This window comes from Salvelinus sp. IW2-2015, linkage group LG27 (genome assembly GCF_002910315.2).
Source record: "Salvelinus sp. IW2-2015 linkage group LG27, ASM291031v2, whole genome shotgun sequence".
Taxonomy (NCBI): Eukaryota; Metazoa; Chordata; class Actinopteri; order Salmoniformes; family Salmonidae; genus Salvelinus; species Salvelinus sp. IW2-2015.
Genome location: NC_036867.1, coordinates 14624459 through 14651857, shown reverse-complemented (window position 1 = coordinate 14651857; position 27399 = coordinate 14624459). Strand labels below are relative to the sequence as shown.

Genomic DNA, 27399 nt, shown 5'->3' with positions numbered 1-27399 from the left:
GAACTTGAAACTCTCAACCTCTCGATGGAGCTGCTGTAGAGGAGTGCCACTACAGCCCCGTCGATGTTAATGGAGGCCTGTTCGGCCCGCCTTTTCCTGTAGTCCACGATCAGCTCCTTTGTCTTGCTCACATTGAGGGAGAGATTGTTGTCCTGGCACCACACTGCCAGTTCTCTGACGACCTCCCTATAGGCTGTCTCATCGTTGTCGGTGATCAGGCCTACCACTGTTGTGTCATCAGCAAACTTAATGATGGTGTTCAAGTTGTGTTTGGCCACGCAGTCGTGGGTGAACAGGGAGTACAGGAGGGGCCTAAGTACACACCCTTGAGGGGCCCCCATGTTGAGGATCAGCGTGGCAGACGTGTTGTTGCCTACCCTTACCACCTGGGGGCGGCCAGTCAGGAAGTCCAGGATCCAGTTGCAGAAGGTTAGGTGTTTAGTCCCAGGGTCCTTAGCTTAGTGATGAGCTTCGTGGGCACTATGGTGTTGAACACTGAGCTGTAGTCAATGATCAGCATTCTCACATAGGTGTTCCTTTTGTCCAGGTGGGAAAGGGCAGTGTGGAGTGCGATTGAGATTGCATCATCTGTGGATCTGTTGGGGCGGTATGCAAATTGGAGTGGGTCTAGGGTATCCGGGGGGATGCTGTTGATGTGAACCATGACCAGCCTTTCAAAGCACTTCATGGCTACTGACGTGAGTAATACGGGGCAGTAATCATTTAGGCAGGCTACCTTCGCTTCCTTGGGCACAGGGACTATGGTGGTCTGTTTGAAACATGTAGGTATTACAGACTCGGTCAGGAAGAGGTTAAAAATGTCAGTGAAGACACTTGCCAATTGGTCCGCACATTCTTTGAGTGCACGTCCTGGTAATTAGTCTGGCCCAGCGGATTTGTGAATGTTGATCTGTTTAAAGGTCTTGCTCACATCGGCTACCGAGAGCGTTATCACACAGTCATCCAGAACAGCTGGTGCTCTCGTGCATGCTTCAGTGTTGCTTGCCTCGAAGCGAGCTTAAAAGGCATTTTTCTCATCTGGTAGGCTTCCCTTTGTAGTCCATTATTGTTTTCAAACCCTGCCACATCCGAGGAGCTTCAGAGCCGGTGCAGTAGGATTCAATCTTAGTCCTGTATTTACGCTTTGCTTGTTTGATGGTTCATCTGAGGGCATAGCGGGATTTCTTATAAGCATCCGGATTAGTGTCTCGCTCCTTGAAAGCGGCAGCTCTAGTCTTTAGCTCGATGCAGGTATTGCCTGTAAACCATGGCTTCTGGTTGGGATATATACGTACAGTCTGTCAGGTTCACCTTAGGGTCATGATAGGGGCTGCACCAAATGTTTGATGTATTATAATAATTGATTATGCTTATGTTGTATTAATAGAAGGGGAGGGGTTATAAGACCCTCCTTATAAGTCCCTCCTTACATTTTTAGGGTCCTAGACTACAGATTAACAATGTATATATTCATTATAATGTTTAATGTTGTTCCACAGTCTTTTCTAGTCTCTGCCTCTTATAAAGAAAGGGTCTGAGAGATGTGTGACTGTAAGACAGAACTCTGAAGGGGAGTGAAAGAGATAAGAGGCTAGTAAGACATTCCACTATAAATCAACTTGGGGAGTGGACATTTACTGCTGAGCCTTTAGAATACACTGAAACTCTTGTTTGTATAGCTGTGTATGCATGGGCTTGGTCTCATGAGTAGAAGGTAATGACATAGGCAGTGACATCACTAAGGCTGGACTTCGGGCTTAATAAAATAACTTGGACCCTTTACTATTTTGCAGAACTTACTCGGAAACATGCATGCTATGTTCCTGTTGTCAACTTCTGTCTGCAATTGCATTAATAAAGGTTTTTGATTGATTTAATCAAAGATATTGTCTGAATGCTAATTTCGCCAATGAGCCAATGACTGACAAGGAACAAGGAACGACGTCGTCGATGCACTTATTGATGAAGCCYATGACTGAGGTGGTATACTCCTCAATGCCATTGGATGAATCCCTGAACATATTCCAGTCTGTGCTAGAAAAACAGTCCTGTAGCATAGCATCCGCGTCATCTGACCACTTTCGGGTACTTCCTGCTTTAGTTTTTGCTTGTAAGCAGGAATCAGGAGGATAGAATTATGGTCAGATTTGCCAAATGGAGGGCGGGGGAGAGCTTTGTATGCATCTCTGTGTGTGGAGTAAAGGTGGTCTAKAGTTTTTTTTCCTCTGGTTGCACATGTGGCATGCCGGTAAAAAATTGGTAAAACTGATTTAAGTTTGCCTGCATTAAAGTCCCCGGCCACTAGAAGCACCGCTTCTGGATGAGCATTTTCTTGTTTGCTTATGGCCTTATAGAGTTGAWTGAGTGCGGTCTTAGTGCCAGCATCGGTCTGTGGTGGTAWYTAYACYGCTACGAATAATATAGATGAAAACTCTCTTGATAGATAGTGTGGTCTACAGCTTATCATAAGGTACTCTACCTCAGGCGAGCAATACCTTGAGACTTCTTTAATATTAGACATCGCACACCAGCTGTTATTGACAAATAGACACTCACCCTCACCCCTCATCTTACCAGACGTAGCTTCTTCTCTGTTCTGCCGGTGCATGGAAAATCCTGCCAGCTCTATATTATCAGCGTCGTCGTTCAGCCACGACTCGGTGAAACARAAGATATTACAGTTTTTAATGTCCCGTGGGTAGTATAATCGTAATCGTAGGTCATCAATTTTATTTTKCAATGATTGCACGTTAGCCAGTAGAACGGACGGCAGAGGGAGTTTACTCGCCTACGGATTCCCAGAAGGCAGCCCGACCTGCGCCCKCTTTTCCTCTGTATTTTCTTCACGCAAATGACGGGGATTTGGGCCTGTTCCAGGGAAAGCAGTATATCCCTCTCGTCGGGCTTCTTCCAGTTCGAGGTGAGTACTCGCTGTTCTGATGTCCAGAAGATATTTTCGGTCATAAGAGACGGTAGCAGCAACATTATGTACAAAATAAGTTAAAAATGAAGTTACAAACAGAGCCGAGTACCGTATATATCCATAAAAATTATGCTGATTCATGATTTCGACTGGCTGAAAAAATATGTCAGTCTCGTCCTGACACGTTATTCTCAATAGACAGTGGAGATCAAATTTCAATATTCAAACTATAATGACTAGATTGGAGATCATGTTAATGAATTGACTGGCTGGGCTGATGGGACACTGGATGAGCAGGGAGAAAACTGCAAATTTGTCTAGGAGCTAGAACCAGGGCGTTATAACTTATTACAGCTTCAGTGTCTACTTTACTGAAAATATCTGCTGCATACCCCTCACTCCCCAATCAAACTGGGTGAGGTTAAATAAGACATACATTTTGGTCAACAATAAAATGGACAAATCACATGATGCATCTGCCTTTAAAGGTCTTCTGTTAGCAACAGAGGTGTAAAAGTGTATTTATCTATTTCATCGTATGGTTTTTCTACTTTTTATAGCACTGCTCAACCTGCGATTAGAAAGATCTATTCTAGCATAGATTTCTCGGTTTGGTAAGATGCGATTTTCCCAACAAGAAAATGTCAAATGAAAACTGAATAATTCAAGAGAATGAGACGTTTCATCATAGCCAGGTTTTACATAACACAATAATTGCAGACTATATYCAGGTTTCGTACCCCAACAACATTCACAACTCAGGACAGATGTYGTAAGCTGAATTAATGATGTAGTTTTGGCTTTTTAGAATTGGRCCCTGTGTCACATACAGGCAAATGAAACAGAACAGTGTACAGCGGCATATTGCATTACTTGCCTCTCTCACACTAACGTCCCATCACATTTTCCACGCTAGTTCAACCGCATAACTGTCATTTAAAAGTGCATGCAAAGYGCTGTCATATAAAAATGTTTCAGCATTATAAATTGTGACTCATAATCCCCCGAGCGAGGCAGCATCTCCCATAGTAACAAGGGGGGTTAAATCGGAGGTCACTGTTTAAAAGTGCCATGTAAGCCCATCAGATCTGATGGCTCTGTTGTTGCTGAGCTCCATTAGAGAGCGAGAGGAGAAGGCTGGCGATCGCATGGTGGMGGTGTCCGAGTCCATGTCCGAGTCAGTTTAACACCGGTGGTCTTCAATGGAGGGCCCCAGACAGATGTGGAACCCCCTCGCCTTGGACACTCCGTATCCCACACCCTCCCTTCGCCTAAATCAGGGAAAGAAAAGGGATCACAGCCCTAAAAGCCCCACTGCCYGAGCTAAGCATGGTCAGGGGCTAATCCACTGCTAATAGCCCTTGATGATGCTGTGCAACTGTGGCAGGAAGGGAAGGTAGGCCAACAGCTGGAAACCCCMACCAGAGACCGATTATACGATTTCCCTGATCTCTCAGACAGCAAACAAACCAACAAACAAGCAACTGAAACAGCATCCAAACACAAAGCCCCCGAACCCTCCCGCTGTGAAAGAGACACGCCACAGATAGATTCGAAATATCYCTGGAGGATTTCTTTAAGGAGGTTTGGAAAGGGCGTGTTGGGGTCCTAACCYGGTCACAACACGTCTTCGTCCTGAGGCGTGGCAAATTGGCAATGGGACGCTTGGATTCGGCCAGTGTCTGAACCCGGTATTGAAACAAAAGAACCCTAAATCTGCATTTTCTTTTCCTTCATTTACAACAAGCCCCTCCTTTTCTCTATGAGTTTATGAGTGCTGGGGTCAATGGATTTCCTCTAGGACTGTGAGAGTCAAGGCCTGGGGGTTGGGGAAGGCAGCGTTGACACTAATGGATGCTCTTCTTCTGGCCTGAGGGGTAAACACTCCAACGCTGACGCTCTGCTTCAAGAGGAGACGATGGTGTTGAGCCCCGGTGTGTGTGTGTGCGTGCACACGGTTGTGTGTATGTTGTCAGCTGGGCATTTGTTATAGCGTTTCATCTGAAGTGCTGAACATGCCTGCCAGGAGATGGCTTGTTGGCTCAGATGTGGAGTTACACAAGCTGGCTCCCTCAGAACGGCAAGGTTTCCCTAGTGCCTACAGAGGTCACTCTGCCCCCCTGGAACTGCCTTAACACTGGCTTAGGACAGTTGATAACAACAATGAGACGAAATCTTACAACATTAACAGGATGTTGTCTAAGAGGACTGGTCTAGACCGATACTACCTCAGACATGACTATCTCCTGAATGTGACATTATCATGCAGTAGAAGGGAGGCCATCATGTCTGTGGTTGAGAGGAAAGAATGAGGAGATACTCAGTAAAAATATCCCTGTTTGGTATTTCCTACGGCTCAAGTGTGTGGATATCACCGTGGCCAGGGAGAATGTATACACTTGTGGTTTTGGAATAGCGGCTCTTTCACCGACAAAATCCCATAAACTGTGAAACTTTATACATGTCCTTAGAAAACGTCAAGGAATGGTGTAAAGCGCAGGAATCTAGACTGTGACTCTGGTATGGTTCAGGTCCATGTGGTGCGGAATGGAACGAAAACACTTAGGGACTAGAAATAATACGCTACTTCTGATGTGTGTTTTATCGAAGCACGGTGAGCGGCTCATTCCTTGGCTCTCACAGCCAGATGCCTTTGGATTTACTGCTTGTGGTTTGAGGGCAGGAAGCTGAGGTGGTAGTGGTAGAGATATCAGCCAATCACTGATCAGATAAGAGCAAGATTAATAATACAATTGTTACTTTGAGTTGAATGGTTTGTTTGTGTTGCTGGTGGAATTGGAGTTTGGCTTACTGTACTCATACCAGCAGGCCTCATTGCTGACCTACATCACATTGGCGAGAGAGATTATTAGATCTTTTTGTGACAGTTTCAATGTTTTCAGACTATTTTCCTCCCTTATGATGGTGTTATAAATCAATAAATTGGCTTGAAGGTTGATAACAAAAGAAGGTGGTTCAATGAGAGGTGGCTGTTTGTACTGCGTCTAAAATATTTATTTTGGATTAATGTCTTTGAAGTGAACGAACAGGGAATGAATTTAGCTTAAGAGGTCTTGAACTTGAAAATGTTTTCAGTTACACAAAAGGAATTGCCTCGTACCCTATGCTACTTCAGTTAGTGATTGACATTTTGGTCAAGTTTTCTTAAAGGGAATGTCAAGCAACTCTCAAGTTGACCTGCCCCCCATTTTATTCAGGTGACGGAGTGAGAGTAGGCAAGCATAGCCCATATCTAGTGAACGGAGTTCATGTTTAATTATGAACTCTGTGACTGTCATTCATTGAGGTTACTGGGTTGATGTGGACAGTTGGGTTTAAGAGGAAACCTTTGCTTCTCCTGGCCATGGACAGGCAATTCAGCCTTATGCGGATAGCTCCGTGGTGAATGTTTTCCATGAAAGATGTAAAATATTGTCATATAATTATAAATACTGTTTATACAGATTTTATACCCATTTCTGTATAAATAGCCTCTAAAATATATGTAAACAGACCATAATTGTCTCAGATAATTTTGTATTTGTTTTTATAGCTGTGAGTGCTATTATATGATACAATATCAGTACTTGTTGCATTTATAACTTGTCTAAGTCCTATCAACAACTGATTTGAGCCAGTGTTGAAACCTGGAACCTGCCTCAACACTGGAACCAGCCTCATAGTCCTCCTCCATAGCCTGACCACACTCAACACAGCTGAGCAGCCACCCTCTTCAGCCTTTACTCAACACATGTTCCCTTCTCTGCCCTGCCTCCCTCTCTGGCCAACACCTGAGGCAGGCTAGGACACAAAAGCTGCCTTAAATCTTTCTATGTGAGATAGTCTGACCTCAGTTACATTCGGAAATGTTACATCCGCCTATTTCCCTTGTCCTGACTCGGAAAGTTCAAGCTTCCCCCAGCTCCAGGCCAGAGAAAGGGATGTTCACTCATGTCCTGCCAATGAAATCTGTTCTCCGCCCTTCCTGTTAGAATCGTGCCCCATTTTTTGACAAATGGGGAAGACAACATTTTCAGTTGTAGAGGCATATGCTCTTGTCAAAGTCTAACCACTTTGGTGGCCGTGTGATTGACTTACTGAAGCTTGTTTGAGCCACACTAGGGATGGGCACAGTTATTAGAATATCCGAACGGACGTTAGTATTCGATTACTTGCCAGAGTATTCATAAAAAAAAAAAAATATATATATATATATAGATAGGCCTATTTTAATGATAAGGCATTGTCTAAAATGTAATGAATATTATCTATGTGACATTGCTACATACATTATGTAGCAATGGATTAATGTCTTTGAAGTGAACGAACMGAGAATCGGATAGACCATGCAATTAAACATTTTAATAAAACAACAGTTTTATGACAGTTTTTATGAGTGAGCCTCATAAAAAAAGATGTACCGGTATCCTACACACTTTCARGTGTGTAGCTTGTTATTGTCGGTCAATCAAAGCAGCASTACCGTCAGAGGCTCCATGTGTAGCAAGTGAAGTGGGAGATTTCTAATCAATGCAAATGGAATAACAATTACAGAATTAAATAGGCAAAATAAGAAGGAGTAGGCCACAATGATCAATCAACAGGTAGGCTGTTGTTTAATATGAATTGAGTTGTTGTAGACAAGGACAGTGGGAGCACAGCAAAATAACCTCAATTAGACTCGCTAGCTAGCTGGCTAACTYACTTAGCTGGCTAGTGTTGCTAGCTAGCTAGCTTCTTTACATTAATTTGATGCAGTCAAGACGGACTCTACCAGATGAGATGCTAGATAACCTATAGCAGAAACAAGTTTGTCTAACTTACGCGAGTCGGTTTGGCTACTTTTTCTTAATTCAATTCAATTCAAGGGCTTAATTGTCATGGGGAACATATGCTAACATTGCCAAAGCAAGTGAACTAGATAATAAACAAAAGTSAAATAAACAATAAAAATTAACAGTAAACATTACACTCCAAAAGAATAAAGACATTTCAAATGTCATATTATGTATATATAATGTATATATACAGTGTTGTAACGATGTGCAAATAGTGAAAGTACAAAAGGGAAAATAAATCAACATAAATATGGGTTGTATTTACAATGGGCCTCTGTGTCTCTCTCCCTCCTGTGACACACCGGTCCCTCTCCCACCCGTCTGTGCTGAAACAACAAGCAGAGTGCACCGCCTCTCCTGAGTTGAGCGTGCAAGTTCACATTGATGTTAAAAAAATATATACTTTTTTTTTCTTTACCATGCATTTAGACTATCCGGATAACAGAAAAAAAAATCTGGATATTCGAATAGTGAAATAATTTCAAATGCCCATCCCTAAGCCACGCTATCTTCACCCTGGTCTTAGCAAACACCAGCTATGAAGACACTTCCAATAGCTGGTTCAAATACAACTGGACTTTGCAGCAGTCTGCCACTTTGACCTCCACTCAACACATTCATGCTCATCGTGATGATATAACATTTCACCAGTGTCATCAGTCTTGTACTTGGCTCACCTTCAAGATGTATGTCTTTCGATTTTATGTATCCTGTGCTTGTGTGTTTGTCTGATCACATTTGAGCGCATAGAGGTGAAGCTCTTTTTATTTTATTTATATTTTTTGGGGGGGGTGGATCAGCTTTAATATTGCATATAGATTGTAGCTTCCATCAATGTAATTGTCTTCATCATTTCCAATCCCCTATATATTTTTGGGGTAAATATATACACTACCATTCAAAAGTTTGGGGTCACTTAGAGATGTCCATGGTAGACATTGTTAATGTTGCACATTACTATTGTAGCTGGAAACGGCATTTAAAAAAAATGGAATATCTACATAGGGGTACAGGGGCCCATTATCAGCAACCATCACTCCTGTGTTCCAATGGCACGTTGTGTTAGCTAATCCAAGTTTATCATTTTAAAAAGCGAATTAATCATTAGAAAASTKTTTTGCAATTATGTTAYCACAGCTGAAAACTGTTGTGCTAATTAAAGAAGCAATAAAACTYGCCTTCTTTAGACTAGTTGAGTATCTGGAGAATCAGCATTTGTGGGTTTGATTACAGGCTCAAAATGGCCAGAAACAAATAACTTCTGTTCTTTGTTTCTGGCCAGTGGGAGGCCCCGGTGCACAACTGAAGAGGAGTGGGAGGCCCCAGTGCACAACTGAGCAAGAGGACAAGTACATTAGAGTGTCTAGTTTGAGAAACAGACGCCACACAGGTCCTCAAACTGGCAGCTTCATTAAATAGTACCCGCAAAACACCAGTCTCAACGTCAACAGTGAAGAGGCGACTCCGGGATGCTGGCCTTCTAGGCAAATTCCCTGTCCAGTGTCTGTGTTCTTTGCCCATCTTCATCTTCTTCTTATTGGCCAGTCTGAGATGTGGCTTTTTCTTTGCAACTCTGCCTAGAAGGCCAGCATCCCAGAGTTGCCCTCACTGTTGACGTTGAGATTGGTGTTGCTGGTAAGATTGGTGTTTTGCGGGTAAGAAGCTGCCAGTTGAGGACTCTGTGAGGCGTCTGTTTCTCAAACTAGACACTCTAATGTACTTGTCCTTGCTCAGTTGGGCACTGGGGCCTCCCACTCCTCTTTCTATTCTGGTTAGAGACAGTTTGCTCTGTTTCTGTGAAGGAAGTAGTACACAAGTGTTGTACCAGATCTTCAGTTTCTTGGCAATTTCTCGCATAGAATATCCTTCATTTCTCAGAACAAGAATAGACTGACGAGTTTCAGAAGACATTTCTTTGTTTCTGGCCATTTTGTGCCTGTAATCGAACCCACAAATGCTGATTCTCCAGATACTCAACTAGTCTAAAGAAGGCCAGTTTTATTGCTTCTTTAATCAGAACAACAGTTTTCAGCTGTGCTAATATAATTGTAAAAGGATTTTCTAATGATCAATTAGCCTTTTAAAATGATAAACTTGGATTAGCTCACACAACGTGCCATTGGAACACAGGAGTGATGGTTGCTGATAATGGGCCTTTGTACGCCTATGTAGATATTCCATATKAAATCTGCAGATTCCAGCCACAATAGTCATTTACAACATTAACAATGTCTACACTGTATTTCTGATCAAATTGATGTTATTTTAATGGACAAAAAATMWGCTTTTCTTTCAAAAACAAGGACATTTCTAAGTGACCCCAAACTTTTGAACGGTTGAGTACATGCAGCTCTTGCTGTGATCTCAAAAAAAGCACATAAACTCGCAACCATTCCTGATGTAAACACAGTCCAGTTCAAAGTGAATGTCACAGATCCATATATGGAAATGGACTATTTGCATATAGGGATACGGCAGCTCTGATTGGTTATGGCGCACTGGTCTGTGTAGAGTTAAGCCTGTCAATGCAATAGAATCCTACTCCAATGCGCTCTGCCTACAAGAAAATCTCTTGCATAGTTCCTTTTGTTTCGGCATGTTGKATTGAAAGTGGCTAATATTGCCTTGATTCGATCACAATTCGCACAYTAGAGGGAAAAGTTGATAGTGTTAACTAAAGGGGAAAACTATAAAGTTGAGTAAAGTTCAATCTTGTGCTTCTCTGCGCAGGCTGATATTTCTTCTGCCAAGCAATCCCGGGGGAACTGCGCGTGTTGCGCGCAGCTTAGAGGGAACATCAGTCTCAACCAAATATTACCCAAATTTCCACATTGTATCGGATGAGAATAGAGGTCAAAGATGCCAAGATCAGGATAAGTTGGAACTGCGAGTTTCTCATTGGAAAAAGCTGCGGAAATCTTCTTACGATTTCCCTAAGAAAGGGAGGGAAGCTTAACTAACCCTGTCTGCACATGAAGTCCTTCTCCACACATTTCTCTGAACCCTTCYGGGAATTGAATTGCAGACGAGAAGGAATATCGTCTAACCATTCTTTAGAACATTCCTCATGTATTATTGGGCATAGGTGTGAATTAACCCAACAAGCTTCCATTACTGCCCTCAACACCATAATGATGTCACRTCCTGTTATCCAAGACGGCACATAAGAACGCGGCTCTGGTTATTATTAGCCATCTATCTTGCCCATCTCGCTGTTCATTGTTTTCCATATTTCATTTTAGCACTGATCCAAACATAAACAGTAAACATGTAAGGGAGATTTTCCCTGTTGTGACTGGGCGAACTGAGTTGTGTTAATAAGGTCAGTGCTGGTATGAGGGGGGAATCGTGAACCTCTTTGTCTCTCCAAGCAGCCACCCATAAATAATTCAGGTGTGGAGTTGGAGTGGGAAGTTTGTATGTCGCTGCAGCTCTCCCTCTCTGCACCTTTAGATGACTCTGTGTGTTTAGAAGCKTGAGGAGGGAGGCTGGCGACTGTTCTCCTCTACTTGCAGGTCAGCTCTCCCCCCTCAGGTTACACCATGAAATATTCACCCTGAACCTTTGCATAATTTACCTCATCAACATAATGAGGAAATTACTTGGAGACCTTGGAAGAAGGTGTGTAGRGAGGACAGGAGCGGTAAGTCTTGGGGTACGGCTTTTCTAAGTGCTCTGCACTCAAACAGAGTGAATGAAGATGGGAAAAGGTTATCAGGGGCCTTCTTTACCATTTCTGAGAAGAGAGGGATGAGAGAATGGCCTCCCAAGTTTCCTCACTGGTTACGTTGAAAATGTAGACAATAACAAACAGGCCTACTTTAATACTTTTATGTCTTTGGTTGTTTCTCTTCAAATGCTACATGACCAACCTTTTTCTCCCTAATTATTTTCAGAGGTCATGGCAATGCTGCAGGAGTCCTGGAATACTATATAACTTTTACAGAGTTGGAGATCCATAAAGTGTGCGAGGAGGAATGCCATCTGGAAGGTGGATGTCGTATCCCAGTGCAGGAACCCTGACGAGGTGTTCTGCTCTTTACTCATTTTAGATCAATGTTTTGGAAAAAAAAGCTTGATTCAATGGCATCTTGTCTTTGTTCAACGAAGAAGGAGTATACGTTCCTGCTCTTTTTTTTGCCAGTCTAATGGTTCCCGTCATGTGATCCGGGCTAGGATTTAAGAGTGGCTACCGCTACAGCCCGGGCAGGGAGCACATGGCGGCCCATCCAACAGATGTTTTTCGTTTGTGCTGCAGTCTCTCTCTCTGAGCTGGAAGGCACAGAGCCAGAAAGGTGATTCATGACGCGAGCCTTTCCTTGTTACACTAAACGAAAAAAATGTGATCCGTGTGGAGAATAAACATGGGTCCGGTTCTGTTTTACAGATTTTTCTATTATTGTACTATAAACCTTCGGGGAGAGACATTTGGAACTTCTAAATGCTATGACCCATTGCCCATGACCAGCCATTCTGAGAGAAAAGGCTAATTTGTCAACCATTTCGTACATCTGTGCAGCTTGTACTATCAACTTTCCATCTAAGCATACTGTATACTGTATATTCCATTTACTATGGCTCTTTCTATGTGGAGGACTTTGTTAACTTGAGGTCACTGATAATAACATTGCTATCACTATTGGGTGAGAAACAATAAACAGAGATTGTCTTATATGTTATTTAATTGAAACCTAAGTTCTCTGACTACTTTAGGGTGTTTCTTTAGCCTTGTTTTCAGAGGATGCAGCAACATCTTAGCATTTGTCTTAGTTCTCAACAAGCCTGGCTGTAGTGTATATCACAGTCTGCTGTTTCCTGGCTTGAAGGAGTGGCAAAATGCAATGGATTCAAATACTGAATCTATAAAACTTCTCTGTTCTCTCTCTTGCCTCCTTACTACACGTTGGAAATTGAGGATGAGACCACTGACACTGTGATATAGAATCGATAGGGAGAGCAATGATTATCAGCATTGATTATCTGCCATGGCTGCTATTTATATACACTTTGTGAGAACATTAAACCAGTGACTTCAAGAGATGCAACATTGACTCCATCGCTATTTTATTCATCGAAAAATGAGATTGTGTTGGTTTTAATAGGGAATGGCAAAGGTGCATGCTGCTGGCCTTCTTTGTTGCCCCATTTCCTAAAGGCAAAGACAACGCAGATGGGGGTGGCATGGGGATGCATGGCTCCCCATGGTCTCCACCTGTCTCACCTGATTACACTCACCTTGCTAATCAGACGTGGTATTGTGTGTGTGTGTGTGTGTGTGTGTGTGTGTGTGTGTGTGTGTGTGTGTGTGTGTGTGTGTGTGTGTGTGCCCGTGTGTGTGTTTGCGTGCGTTTGTAGGCCATACATGCATGCGTGCGAGCTCTTCCAGCACTAATTGCGATTGAAAGGGGAGGCTGCAGCTCGATGCACAGTACTATCAAAACATGCTGAGGTTCAGAATCAGGCTGATGTTAACGCTATATGTGTGGAGCCATTCCAATTCGGAATCACTGTAAATGCCAATATCTTTCAGTGAGTGGCTGGAGGCTGGAGGGTTTGCTGCTCCATCCGTCCCCACCCCCACTCTGTGTGGAGACAGCCAACACGCTCCGTTGCTACAGCCTGGCTACTCTACTCTCCTCTATCATATCCAATCCTCCCCCTCTGCCTGGCAACACCAGCCGGCAGCAGTAGGTATAAAACTAGCTTAATCGAACTGCACTGAATTAACATCGGCTTCAGCATGAGCAAACCACAGAAGACTATCATGACATCATCACTACACTACAAAACGCAAAAAAACAAACATTTATGCTGATACTTTGGATACCATTATTGTATGTTGTAACATTGCAACTCTGCACAGTTCTTTGCCAGTGTGTGTTATACAGAGCATGTTCACATCACATGATTAGGCTTTGAAAGAATAGGATACATATGAACGGGATATAGGCTGTTTTGCTTCTAGTAGGCCGGGGTAGGGCAGAGACAGAACTAACTGATTCTACAAGCTTGTCAAGGACAGTAAACTAGGCTTCAGTGGTATACCGTATATACCTTTTATCAGAGAATTTTGAAATACAGAAATTCAATACTGTAAAAAATATATATATATATTCAACATATATATATATTTTTAAAATTGGGTTTGGGGCCCCTAAAGTTCGGGGGGATGCTTAGCCACTGCTTATAACTAACCATAAGTTAACAATCTAAGATTGACCAAATAAATGATATCCAGCTCAGGGCTCCAGCTATCCATTTGGTTTGCTAACTTGCTTAGCTAAGTGGCTCGCTTGCGAGATCAATCTTCTTGGTTACAGCTGAGACAATCAATCCCCTCCTGGATCAAGATCTCTGCTGACAAAATTTGTTTTGTAAAAATAAATATATATAAATAATAATTGCGCCCCTTGTGTTCACTGCCGGTAATATCGTGTACCCCCACAAGAACGGTATAAAGGTATGAACATCTGGATATGCCCAACCCTATTAAACAGATTTGTATTTTCACATGACCCTTGGCTTTTATGTCAACTGGTGCAAATGGAAGCAAGTGTTACAAAGTTGCCAATAATTCCGATTGATAGCAGGCAGTTTATCATGATAATAATCGGCATGTAAACAGAGTAATTCCAAGCCATAACAATCTAACTTTGCCATGGTGGAATGCTTATCACAGAAATGTTGGTTTTGTTTTGTTTGCACATCAGAACAGTGCTGTCTGTGAAGGACACTTTCTGAGGTTATTATGCAGAATACAGAACAARTTTGGGCATGGGCATTTGGACACGCCAACGTAGATGCAGAGTCTATTTTAATGAGTGGCTCAGGCCCCTGCTACTACTAAATGGAGTTTAGGATAGGCTATTTCCATAAATTTTATAATTTGGGTAGCCTATGCCTATTGTAGCTATGTCATCTCCGTGGTGTCATGATTCATCAATGCGCAATGGTCGCTCTTGCACCAAGTTGCACGTAATTCCATCTGCAGCTATGGCTGACTCAATGTTAACATGATGTGGCCTTACCTCTTCCAGAACGTTGACTGTGTTCCTACAGCTCTGCAGGCGGGTCGTGAAGCTGGACGTGGTAGGAGAATTGTAATCCTCTGTTGTCTCCGAGAGAAACTCGGACACCGATATTTGATCCGGCATCCTTCAGCAGGGAATCGCCCAGAAGAGGATTGCAAGAATTGTTGAGAAAATCCAAAATCATGAAAAAACAACTGGCGAGGAAAAGTACGAGATGTCTAACTCTGTGACTGGATCGAAAACTGATAGTTTACAAACTAGAGATAGAATCGAAATGACAAAGACGCGTCTCTTCTCGAATTACTTGGTTGGTTCTCTCCTATGACTTCACTATCCCCAAGGGAAAAGGGAATGGACACAATTTCGCCCCCCTCCTCTCTTCTCCCCTCGCCCGTATCCCTTGCTTAAATTACCAAAACACAAACGCTTAATTACTGTCCTATGCTGCCTTGCTGTAAAATAGAACAGCGGATTCCATCATAACGTTTTTGCGGATGTTCATTAAGATAGGCTTTTGCCGATAATACTTTCTACAATCAGAAATATTTGTATGTAATCTATCATAATCCGTGCTCTCTCGAATTGCAGGATTTCGTTAATTTTCTTATCTTCTTTCAGTTCTATTTTTTAATGCAGAACGCAGTTTTGACATTCACAACCACTCTCCTCTCCCCCGCTCTCTCGCTCACCCACCTCGGATGATGGGGACAAACAAGGAAGAACTCTGCGCATGTCCATGATCTCCGACATAATACCCAGAGACAGTCCGCAGTAAAAACTCTACTGCTATTTCATTTCCGACCTATGTAATCTTTTAATGGGGCTCTACTGAAATCATCGAATAATATGCGATGTGAAAAGGAAAATGTAGGCAAGATATAAAATTCCAAGCATCCGGAGCATTAGCCTAGACATTATTATTCATGATCATAATAGCCTATAGCAACTGATATTTACCAGTTATATATGTAGATTTAGAAATACCAATTGACTGTACTACTGTGTTCTTTATTTAAATAAAATTAGCTTATTTATTAACATGTACAATAGTTTATATTAATTGGAGCCTAAAGAAATGCATTAAAACATAATTTATCTGACTGAAAAACCTCAATGGTGTACATTGTAGCTTACTTATTGGACAATTGTCATTATATTTATCAGATCTCTTGAATGTGTTACTAGATCTGAAAACATATCCATTCACATTGATGGTAACGTCCATTGCCCATAATAGGGATTTTATTATCTGGTGCTACAAGTGTGTGTCCTGCAGGTGATAAAATTAAGTGCATGCAACCCTGCTGTATGGAATCATTGGAATGTTCTCATTTTGGCGCTCCAACATTGAGAAAAACCATTGTCAGTGAATAGAAGTGTTTAATCAGAGAGGCTCCTGGTCAATTTACACAGGCTACTAAACTAGAGAAATACCCAAAAATGTTTTTGACTGAATGCTTTCAGATACAAAGTATCAAGAGAATAGTCTCTGAATATTATGATGTGATACACTGTTTCACATGAATGCTAGTACCAACAGAATTGAGAGGGTCTTACCTACTCGGATTCCATAAAGAATCTTTAGAAGAGAAACTTGACAGACGGGAAGAGGAGGATCTCATGACTTGACTCATTGACTGTCACCTTATGACCTAAATCAAATAAATAAGAATCACATGGGCAGAGTTCTGTTACTCTCTAGACATCAGATAGTGTGGTATAACCTGAGGAAAATGAATGAAGACAACACAACTTTTTATAATAATATGCTTATCATAGGCAGCTAGTCTATTCCTAAATCATTTTACCACCCTGGAATGTACTCTGATGAGAAAGCATTGTTTTGCATACATTAATAAATTGCTTTTAATAGGTTCATTGGGTAGCCAACATACAAGTTATAAAACATTTGTTTGAAAAAAATGTAATCCCCAACCCTTTCAAGAGAGCTCATATTCAAAAGAAAAAGAATATACACTGCCACGCCTAAACTTACCGAAATCGATGCACATCCAATTTGGAATCTGAATAGAGAGTGAATGTCCACTTGATTGACGCAAAGATGAATAGGCCTACTTGCTGTGCGCATCATTTCAACCTCATTTTTAATATTCCTTCAACAGAGTAAAGAGTTGAGAGAAGGAGAGAGTGATGTCCTCCCGCAAAGGATCTCGTGAAGATCAGTCACAGCGCGGGGCAGGAAGGGAGAAACCAAACCCACCATGTGAGCAGGAAAATAGCCACTTACAATGAACAGGATCTAAGAGCTCATGGCACAGGAACTGAGGAAATACAGAAGGCAGTCAAACAGGAAATGTGGAATCTGGTAAACAGAAGAAGCCAAGAAGTTTCCTTGCCCCCTGGAGCTGATTTGAACTACAGCTGGGGGAAAGTTAGGCTATTTGTCATAGATAACCACACACAGTTCTTTGTTGAAATCGATGTTTAATTTTACAATAGCTTCAAGTTTATTGTTGGAAAAAAAATACAAAAGGGTTTGAGGACACTATATTCTTCATATTGTTCAACAAAAACATTTGGAATCTACCCTATTCTGTCCTCCATTTACCCTTAGACTGGGGCTCCCAGTTGGCACCTCTCCATTACAGAACTATTTTTTTTCCCTGTCAGAAAAAGCCTATACACGTGGTTGTTATGTGTCCAGTAACTTTCCTGTTTTTCACTGTAGTGACTGTCTGAACAGACATCTTCACACAACTGACTGAGTGACTCAACCCTAAGACACCTCATCTATATAAAGACAATGATGAAATCTCATTATCTGAAAAAGTCTTGACTGAAATAAAAGACTCTGCATTTGACCTAGCTCATTATGCAGAACTGGTATAGCCTGGTGTATCATCTCAGAGAGAGTTAACCATTTGCAGAGTTGCATTATCTCTGAAATATTTTTAAATCAACAGCCTAGTGACCCAAGTCCACACATCCTTTATCAAAGCCTCTGACGAACTTGATCCCACTACACTACTGCTGAGACTGTCCTTAAGCCATAGGTACCAGTCTATTGCGCCTGTCTGTCTGTCTGGCTGGCTTTCTCACTGAGACACTATGGATGTGATGGGTGTGTAGGCCTAAGGGTGGGATCATTTGTCTGTACAAGACTGTGGGAAGAATTTTCTCCATGCGGGACAATATATTATTCTATTCAGTTCTATTCTATTATTTGTTATTCCATTCAGTTCTATTCTATTCAGATCAGTTTTATTTAATTCCATTCCATTCTATTCTCTCCAGGAAAAAGTATCACCCAATGGTAACTGGTGACACTGTGGATCATGGTGCATCAAGATGACCTAGGGTCCCCCTGCTGGTTATTCCAAGCAGAAGGATGGGCAGTCCTGCCTGTGAGTCTCAATAAAGTTGGGTGACATAACTTCAAACCCCTTTGCAGGATCTGGAAGAATCGTCGGGGCTCGTGCCAACCACAAGGCAAGAGATAGCAATTATGTAAAAAGAGGATACGTGTTATTATGTTTCATTGTGGGAATAATAAATGCAAACAGTGGCATTTAATCTCCCAACAACTGTAAAAACCTTCGCGTGGGAGAAGAACGTGAGCCACTGCCAACTACATCAGCTGGGGTTGAATGGCTGAGTGCTCAGTCACAGGTAAGAAGTAACGTTAGGCTAGCTAGCAGCTAACATGGCTTGATGGCTAGCTAGCTTGCTCCTTTTAGTTTTAAAGAGAATAGCTAACGTTAACCCTTTAGTTAACTCGCATGCTATTTAGCTAAATCATATCAAAGTCAAATTACATGGTTTGTTTTGAGCGCAGTTGTGAAATTGCACTCGGCTTTAGKTTAACTAACGTTACGTTAACTAGCGGACAGAGACAAATTCTCTCACTCAGTGACTCATTTCGCTAGTCTTTGGTTGTCAGTGTGGCCACACTGTTAGACGCGTGTTCATTTAACTTTAGCTTGAGAAGCTGGCTGGCTAGCTAGTTAGCTACATAGCCTAGGCTAGGTACTGGTGGACTCATGCGGACTTTTAGCAATGGCTATGCTCTTGCTTGTCTAAAGAAAGCCAGTGAGAACCTCTAACATAGTGAACGTTGTTGCCTACTTATGTGATGATAGTTGACTAAGCCTAACTAACTAGATGACGTGCTCTAGTATCAAAGTCCAGAAGAGGTGATCTGTCATACTCAGATCCTTGACACGACTCCAAAGACGAGGCGAACGAAGATGTCAACATAAACGCCTTGTCTTTGGAGTCACGTGTCAAGGATATACTTGTTGCTTGTCAAATTTGTTAACACAGTGGTTGCTACTCATGTTAAGCCACTCAGTAACACGTAGGTTATGTCTTTTCATATGTAGACTCTCTGGATTTGAATCCAGATGGGCKTTCATCACGACAGAAACATAACCAACACCAGTCCAGGAGGGGTCGAGCCAGAGTGGACCACAACCGTACCTGGAGTAGTCCTAATGATTATGTCCCACTGCCGCAGCAGCAGCAGCAAGACCATTTTCACCATGGGGTCAAATCATCTCATGTCCATGACAATGTCCTAGTAAATTTCCATCCTCCTCCCCACCACAGAGAGGATGTACAGAGGGGTCGAGGAAGAGGGGGTAATGGAAGTTGTGGGTCGGGTGGCCGGGGCTCAAGGGGCCGGAATCCGAGGTGGAATAGGCCTGGGGTTGAAATTGGCACTGGGCCCCTTGGCATACCTGGGGGCCACCATGGACTGGTTGGTGGTGGTGGAGGCTACAGGCCTGGACCACTCCACATGGAGAGGGGACCCCCCATTGACGGGCCTAGCTGGCGTCGAGACCCTGGGGGCCGGGGGGGAGAGGTGGGGCCTGCCCACGAAGACCACCAGGACACCCGGCCTAAAAAGCCCCGGAGGTTCAGCCAGGAGCCACGGAGAGGAGAGAGGAGCTCTAAAGGACCTCACTCTCTGGACAAGCAGGAGAACCAGGAAAACCATGCTACAGGAGGAGGGGGAGGACGCTGGGATCCGGTTGAGCCCAGAGAAGAAACCCGATCATTAGAAATGGGAACCAGAAACCGTAAAGGTGGTAGGACCGAGGACAGGAAACCCCATGTTGACCCTCGAAAGAAATTCCATGAGCCAAAGCGAAGCCAGGGGCCGATCAAAGAATATCCCCAGGAGAGGAAGGAGCCTGAAAGGGGAGCCAGCGGCAGAGACGTCCTCCCTGCCCATCATGACAAACTGGGCCCCAGCACTGAAGAAAAGCCCAACTGGAGGGGTCAGGGGAAATGCACCCCCCTGCAGGACAGAGGCCAGAGGAGAACACCCAACTATGACTACAGGCCTGGGCAGAAGAGGGGGGACAACATGCCCAACAAGAGCAAGGAGACACAGACAGGTGAGAGGGCAGTTTCATAGAAAAGAAATTACCAAATGAAAACACTAAACTAAAGATAATCTMATTTTTTTATTTTTTTATTAGATCGGTCATTTGTGATTGAGTTTGTTCTGAGAGTAGTTATCATGTTCATTGTATGTTCCAAATGGCACCCTTTTCCCTACATAGTGCACTACTTTTAACCAAAGCCCTATGAGCCATGATCAAAAGTAGTGCACTATATATAGGGAATAGGATGCCATTTGGGATTGAACCATCATTATTAAGACCACTCCAGTTATGGTTATGGTCCACTCTGGCTCTGACCCTCCTGGACTGGTGCTGGTTACGTTTTGGAGTCTAGTGACTCTCTCCATCTCTGTCCAGGTTGCCTGATTGAGCAGCTGTCCGAGGAGAAGTATGAGTGCATGGTGTGCTGTGAGGTGATCAGGGTGATGGCACCCGTCTGGAGCTGTCTCAGCTGCTTCCATGTATTCCATCTCAACTGCATCAAGAAGTGGGCCCGCTCCCCAGCCTCACAGGCAGACGGTAGGCCGAACACAGACAGACAAACAGGCAGACACGTGTGCAATTAAGCACTGCCCAGCAGTGACTCATTCAGCTCTGCATCTATTCATGAGTTTTAACACAATAGTCCTCCATAGATAGCACATTGCTGTTCCACCCAGACAATACAGGAGTGCAAATTCTGCACGACAGATGAGGCTACAATATCCACTGTAGCAAAAATGTGGCCCCAGTGACCTTATCCTAATTGCAGTGGCCTTCTATTATCTTAATTGCAGCTAATGTGCGCTGTTACTTCTGTACTAACAATGTCACAATATATTGTAGATTATAACTTTATTTAAGATGTAGTGCACATATTGTGGACAACCATCATTCTTAAAGAGATATGTGAAGGATGCTATATGTGATATACACGTTTTTGCTCTAATTTGCAGAAACAAATGATGGGTGGAGGTGTCCAGCTTGTCAGAATGTTGTCTTCCAACCCCCAAACACCTACAAGTGCTTCTGTGGTAAGTGATTAGCTAATAGCCATTATTCCCAGACAGTAGTGCATCCCTAGTCTTTCTCGCTCGTTGAGATGCTTTGCGCATAATGTAAGGGATAATCAACAAGGGGTTATGCGTTCTATTGAAAATAATGAATGACTCGTTTCGCATTGGCTTGAAAGGCATTCTAGAGCATGCATTATTTAAGTGATAAGGCCCGAGATCGTCGAGACCCGGCAAACCGTGCTAATATATCCTCCAAACTCTGGCTTTGAGTTTATCACTTTTATACAACGGGTTACCAACATATTCAAATAATGATTGACATATTTTCATTAAATGTTATTTTGATATATTATTCATACTTTTTCCATCCTTCCACAAGCTATAGTCCCAACACTTGTTGCAACTAGGGCTGTTGCGGTGACCGTATGACTGCCTCCACGTGACCGATTAGTCACAGTAGTTACGCTTCTCCAAGCTCTTATGCTGCTGATGGTCATTAGTAGCCTACCAACTTGATAACTGCCTGGTACTCAGCACCGTATTGTCCACTCTAATCAATCTGACATCAATGCAAAGGAAACCAAAATTCTAATCAAACACTTCATGCGAGCCCATGAGCTCATGTTGCGCAACATTTCTATAGGCTATGCAATTGTGGGAGAAAAAAAGAGTGATGGGCGCTAATAAAAAGAGGATCCCATCAGCTTTCTATAGGCTAGGCTTACTATATATATTTCTCAACTTTCCTAATATTAAGCACATTGCTTATATTTACAACAGGAGTATAGGCTACCTGGCTGGCATGAAAATAAACCATGCGGGAAAGGAGGTTACCTAGTCAGTTGTGCAATTGAATGCCTTCAACTGAAATGTCTTCCGCATTTAACCCAACCRCTCTGAATCAGAGAGGTGCGGGGGCCTGCCTTAATCGACATCCATGTCTTCTGCGCCAGGGGAACACTGCCTTGCTCAGAGGCAGAACGACAGATCTTTACCTTGTCAGCTCGGGGATTCGATCAAGCAACCTTTTGGTTACTGGCCCAATGCTCTAACCACTAGGCTACCTGCCGCCAAAGCGTCCTCCATTTGCTATTTATAGTTGAAGTCGGAAGTTTACATATACCTTAGCCAAATACATTTAAACTCAGTTTTTCACAATTCCTGACATTTAATCCTAGTAAAAATTCCCTGTCTTAAGTCAGGTAAATTACCATGAGACCGACAGTTATTTGCTTGACAATTTTGTGACCTCCACAGCCCTAGTTGCAACCCAAGCCAACTGGTTGTTCGTTCTATCAGTTCGGTTGCTAGAGACGTAACCCAGTCGTGCAGTCTTTTTGTTCTGTAACGTTCGTTCTAAATGTTCCATTGCCATACTGACTGGCAATGTTCTTCTCCCTTGCTTTCTAGCTAGCCAACTGTAGCTAACTTAGTCACGTAGTCACGTTTGCAGCCAGAATAACAGCAAAGTAGCTGCATTTGCATTTGTTCAAGCTGTTTTCTAGAGATGTATCAAAATAAATCCATAACAATGAGCTAATGAGGTGCGATTTTTGCCTGGCATAGAAAATGTGCTCTTCCGTCAGGACACTGTTGTTCAAAGGAGCTAGCCAACAACACAGCTAACACAATCACTTCAAACTGAAGCTGGAAAGACTGCAAACTGGATGTATTTCGTTTTACCTTTTTTTCAATTGACATTTCTTTTTATATATCCATAAAAATGATGCCAGCTGATTCATGATTTTGACTGGCTGAGAAATGCTGTCTGCCGGTCTCATCCCAACTCCTGATGCGTTCATTACTATGGAACAGCTGGGGGTTGAATTTGAATGTTGAAACAATGATTCAAATGTCGTAGAGACCGACCGCAAGGTTTCTACAAATCTCCGCTGTTAAACTAAATGTTAGTCTAAAAGAAATGTAAAAATGTCTAGATAGTTATAGTGGGGATCAAGTTTATAAATTGCCTGGTTGGGCTGATGAGACCGTGGATTGCACAGTCAGATGGAACAGATTATATAGTCATTTTAACGTCATAGATTTAGCTGATGATAATATGTGGAATAGACATTGGCTGGAATGAGGTCTTTAACCAATCAGCATTCAGGATTAGAACCACCCGTTGTCTAATTCCCCACCTTCCATGGAGTTGCATTATTTTCCAGASACCGTTTACATTTTATACCAGGCTATGATTTAACATATTAGAAATGTGTTCAACATCCACTGAAGTAGCTTGCAAGTTTACTAGATAGCTACAATAATAGTTGCCTTGGTAACCAAACAGACTTGCTAGTTTAGCTAACCAAACCATCAGTCCTAGCTTGATATTATAAAAATCAAATTCAACAATGAATGTTTTATATTCAACTTTTGCTTTCAAAAGCTGCTCAAACARAGAACATTTTAAGAATGCACTTCATAGCCATTGAATTATACCGTGCATTACAAGGAAATAATGCATGCTCTCGAACAGCGATTCTGAACTTGTGGGTTGCAACCCAAGTGAGGTTTTGAATGGGTCGCAGGTGTAAAAATAAGTAAAAATAATAATAAATATTAACAACTTCTCCAGTCTGAACTTAAACAATTTAAACCAGGTAGAAAGTGTGTAGAAAAGATCATGAACTTACATTTTTTTTAATGTGTAATTTAATCTCAGAAAAAAATCTATTTTCAATAGAGCTATTAGTAGTGCTATTTTGGTTGARTTAGTGGTCTCATACCAGTGGGTTTTTATTTTTTACATTCTTCATCAAGAATATGGGCAAAATGTATTTATTGACAATTAGAGGTGGGAATGTTGGTCCCTTGTTTTATAATTGCTACATTTAATATCAATACAGCATTAAAAATTGTTTTCCAGATTGTATATTGGTGATTATTTTTCGCAATGCGAATATATTGGTTCATGACTTGGACGACGTTGTTCAATTTGMGTCCCAAGGCAAAACCAGTTGAAACACTGCTTTAGAATGCCCTTCAAGACAATCATGAGTATTCAACAATGCCATGGTACAAAACGAATAAAGTTTAATCATCTCAATGACACTGACCTGATAAAATAAACAAGTAGWAGAAATCAATTTCCTTTTCCAGAGTTCTTTCTCTGTACTGTGTTTCCTTATTCTGGTGTGATTGACAGGCAAAGTGACCAACCCGGAGTTCCAGCGTAGCGAGATCCCACACAGCTGTGGAGATATGTGTGGGAAGAAGAGGAGCGGAGCGGACTGCAAGCACCCCTGTAACATGTGAGACAACCCAACCCATACCTCAACCCAACTCATACATAACAAACCTCATCCCACCACCACATAACAATCTGTAGTTCAACAACATGAAGTGGTTGTCTTGATTGTGTCTCCTCTGTGGTTGTCTCTGCAGCTTGTGTCACCCCGGGCCTTGTCCACAGTGTCCTGCCTTTGTCACCAAAGCCTGCATCTGTGGAAGAACCAGGTACTGTATATCCTCTTGACCTAATGTTTGCGTCCCAAAATGGGCCCATAGGGATCTGGRCGAAAGTAGTGCACTATATAGGGAATAGGGTGCCTTTTGGGACTTAGACAAATGTCTACATCGTACTAACTTACCCACTGTTTATTTACATACAGTTGAAGTTGGAAGTTTACATACACTTTAGCCAACTACATTTATACTCAGTTTTTCACAATTCCTGACATTTAATCCATGTAAAAATTCCCTCTTATTTATGTCAGTTAAGATCACCACTTTGTTTTAAGAATGTGAAATGTCAGAATAATAGAGAATTATTTKTTTCAGCTTATTTCTTTCATCACATTCCCAGTGGGTCAGAAGTTTACATACACTCAATTAGTATTTGGTAGCATTGCCTTTAAATTGTTTAACTTGGGTCAAACGCTTCAGGTAGCCTTCCACAGCCTTCCCACAATATGTTGGGTGAATTTTGGCCCATTCCTCCTGACAGAGCTGGTGTAACTGAGTCAGGTTTGTAGGCCTCCTTGCTCGCACAGGCTTTTTCAGTTCTGCTCACAAATGTTCTATAGGATTGAGGTCAGGGCTTTGTGTTGGCCACTCCAATACCTTGACTTTGTTGTCCTTAAGRCATTTTGCCACAACTTTGGAAGTATGCTTGGGGTCATTGTCCATTTGGAAGACCAATTTGCGACCAAGCTTTAACTTCCTGACTGATGTCTTCAAATGTTGCTTRAATATATCCACATAATTTTCTTACCTCATGGTGTTATCTGTTTTGTGAATTGCACCAGTCCCTCCTGCAGCAATGCAACCCCACAACATGCTGACACCCCCGTGCTTCACGGTTGGGATGGTGTTTATCGGCTTGCAAGCATCCCCATTATTCCCCCAAAGATAACGATGGTCTTTATGGCCATTTTTGTTAAGTACGATCTTTGTTCCCATGTGCAGTTGCAAACCMTAGTCTGGCTTTTTTGTGGCGGTTTTGGAGCAGTGGCTTCTTCCTTGCTGAGCGGCCTTTCAGGTTATGTCGATATAGGACTCGTTTTACTGTGGATATAGATACTTTTGTACCTGTTTCCTCCAGCATCTTCACAAGGTCCTTTGCTGTTCTGGGATTGATTTGCACTTATCGCACCAAAGTACGTTCATCTCTAGGAGACAGAACGAGTCTCCTTCCTGAGCAGTATGATGGCTGCATGGTCCCATGGTGTTTATCTTGCGTATATTGTTTGTACAGATGAACGTGGTACCTTCAGGTGTTTGGAAATTGGTCCCAAGGATGAACCAGACTTGTGGAGGTCTACAATTTATTTTCTGAGGTCTTGGCTGATTTTTTGATTTCTTCATGATGTCAAGCAAAGAGGCAGTGGAGTTTGAAGGTAGGCATTGAAATACACTGTCTCAAAAAATAAAGGGAACACTTAACAACACAATGTAACTCCAAGTCATCACACTTTCTGTGAATCAAACTGGTCACTTAGGAAGCAACCTGATTTGACAATAAATTTCACATGTCTGTTGTGCAATGGAATAGACAAAAGGTGGAATTATAGGCAATTAGCAAGACACCCAATAAAGGAGTGGTTCTGCAGGTGGTGCCACAGACACTTCTCAGTTCCTATGCTTCCTGCTGATGTTTTGGTACTTTTGAATGCTGGCGGTGCTTTTCATCTAGTGGTAGCATGAGCGGAGTCTACAACCACACGTGGCTCAGGTAGTGCAGCTCATCAGGATGACATCATGCGAGCTGTGGCAAGAAGGTTTGCTGTGTCTGTCAGCGTGTGTCCAGAGCATGGAGGCGCTACACAGGAGACAGGCAGTACATAGGAGACGTGCAGGAGGCCGTAGGAGGGACACCAGCCGAGCAGGACGCTACTCCGCCATTGTGCAGGAGGAGGCAGGCGGAGCACTGCCAGAGCCCTGCAAAATGACTCCAGCAGGCCACAATGTGCATGTGTTGCTCAAGTGGTCAGAAACAGACTCCATGAGGGTGGTGATGAGGGCCGACGTCCAGGTGGGTTGTGCTTACAGCCCAACACGGTGCAGGGACGTTTGGCATTTGCCAGAGAACACAAGATTGGCAATTCGCACTGGCGCCCTGTGCTCTTCACAGATGAAAGCAGGTTCAACTGAGCACATGTGACAGACGTGACAGAGTCTGGAGACGCGTGGAGACGTTCTGCTGCCTGCAACATCTCCCAGCATGACCGGTTTTGGCGGTGGGTCAGTCATCGTGTGGGGTGGCATTTCTTTGGGGGGCTGCACTCCATGTGCTCGGCAGAGGTAGCCTGACTGCCATTAGGTACCGAGATGAGATCCTCAGACCCCTTGTGAGACATATGCTGGTGCGGTTGGCCCTGGTTCCTCCTAATGCAAGACAATGCTAGAACTCTCATGTGGCTGGAGTGTGTCAGCAGTTCTGCAAGAGGAAGGCATTGATGCTATGGACTGGCCGCCCGTTCCTCAGACCTGAATCCAATTGAGCACATCTGGGACATCTGTTCTCGCTCCATCCACCAACGTCCGTTGCACACAGACTGTCCAGGGTTGGCGGATGCTTTATCCAGGTCTGGGAGGAGATCCTCAGAGACCATCCGCACTCATCAGGAGCATGCCCGGCGTTGTAGGGAGGTCATACCACTATGGCCTCATTTTGACTTGTTTTAAGGACTTACATCAAGTTGGATCAGCCTGTAGTGTGGTTTTCCACTTTAATTTTGAGTGTGACTCAAATCCAGACTCCATGGGTTGATAAATTTGATTTACATTGATCATTTT

The 27399-nt window shown here is 42.8% G+C and overlaps 2 protein-coding genes across 13 annotated transcripts in view; one reads left to right on the top strand and one right to left on the bottom strand.

Moving 5' to 3' along the window:
• Positions 1-17005, bottom strand: part of asap1b (ArfGAP with SH3 domain, ankyrin repeat and PH domain 1b) — a 219849-nt gene extending 202844 nt beyond the window's left edge. For 4 of the 8 annotated variants that reach the window (XM_070435410.1, XM_070435412.1, XM_070435414.1 and 1 more), the window contains exons 1-3: positions 16789-17004; positions 16350-16444; positions 14790-14916 (exon numbers count right to left, since the gene is read on the bottom strand). In XM_070435410.1, the coding sequence (XP_070291511.1) occupies positions 14790-14916; positions 16350-16426 (204 nt within the window). In that variant the 5' untranslated portion in view covers positions 16427-16444; positions 16789-17004. Of the gene's footprint in view, positions 1-14789; positions 14917-16349; positions 16445-16788 lie in introns of all 8 variants that reach the window. The other 4 variants (XM_070435405.1, XM_070435411.1, XM_070435413.1 and 1 more) reach the window with 2 other exon arrangements.
• Positions 17006-18179: 1174 nt separating this feature from the next.
• The window catches only part of LOC111953507 (transcriptional repressor NF-X1), a 29175-nt gene continuing 19955 nt past the window's right edge, over positions 18180-27399 (top strand). For all 5 annotated transcript variants that reach the window (XR_002875869.3, XR_011474241.1, XM_023972837.2 and 2 more), the window contains exons 1-6: positions 18180-18422; positions 19136-20155; positions 20522-20683; positions 21100-21177; positions 24308-24413; positions 24547-24618. Coding sequence is in view for 3 of the 5 variants with exons in the window: in XM_023972837.2 (XP_023828605.1) it covers positions 18401-18422; positions 19136-20155; positions 20522-20683; positions 21100-21177; positions 24308-24413; positions 24547-24618 (1460 nt within the window). In the remaining 2 variants the exon portion in view is untranslated. The remainder of the gene's footprint in view (positions 18423-19135; positions 20156-20521; positions 20684-21099; positions 21178-24307; positions 24414-24546; positions 24619-27399) is intronic.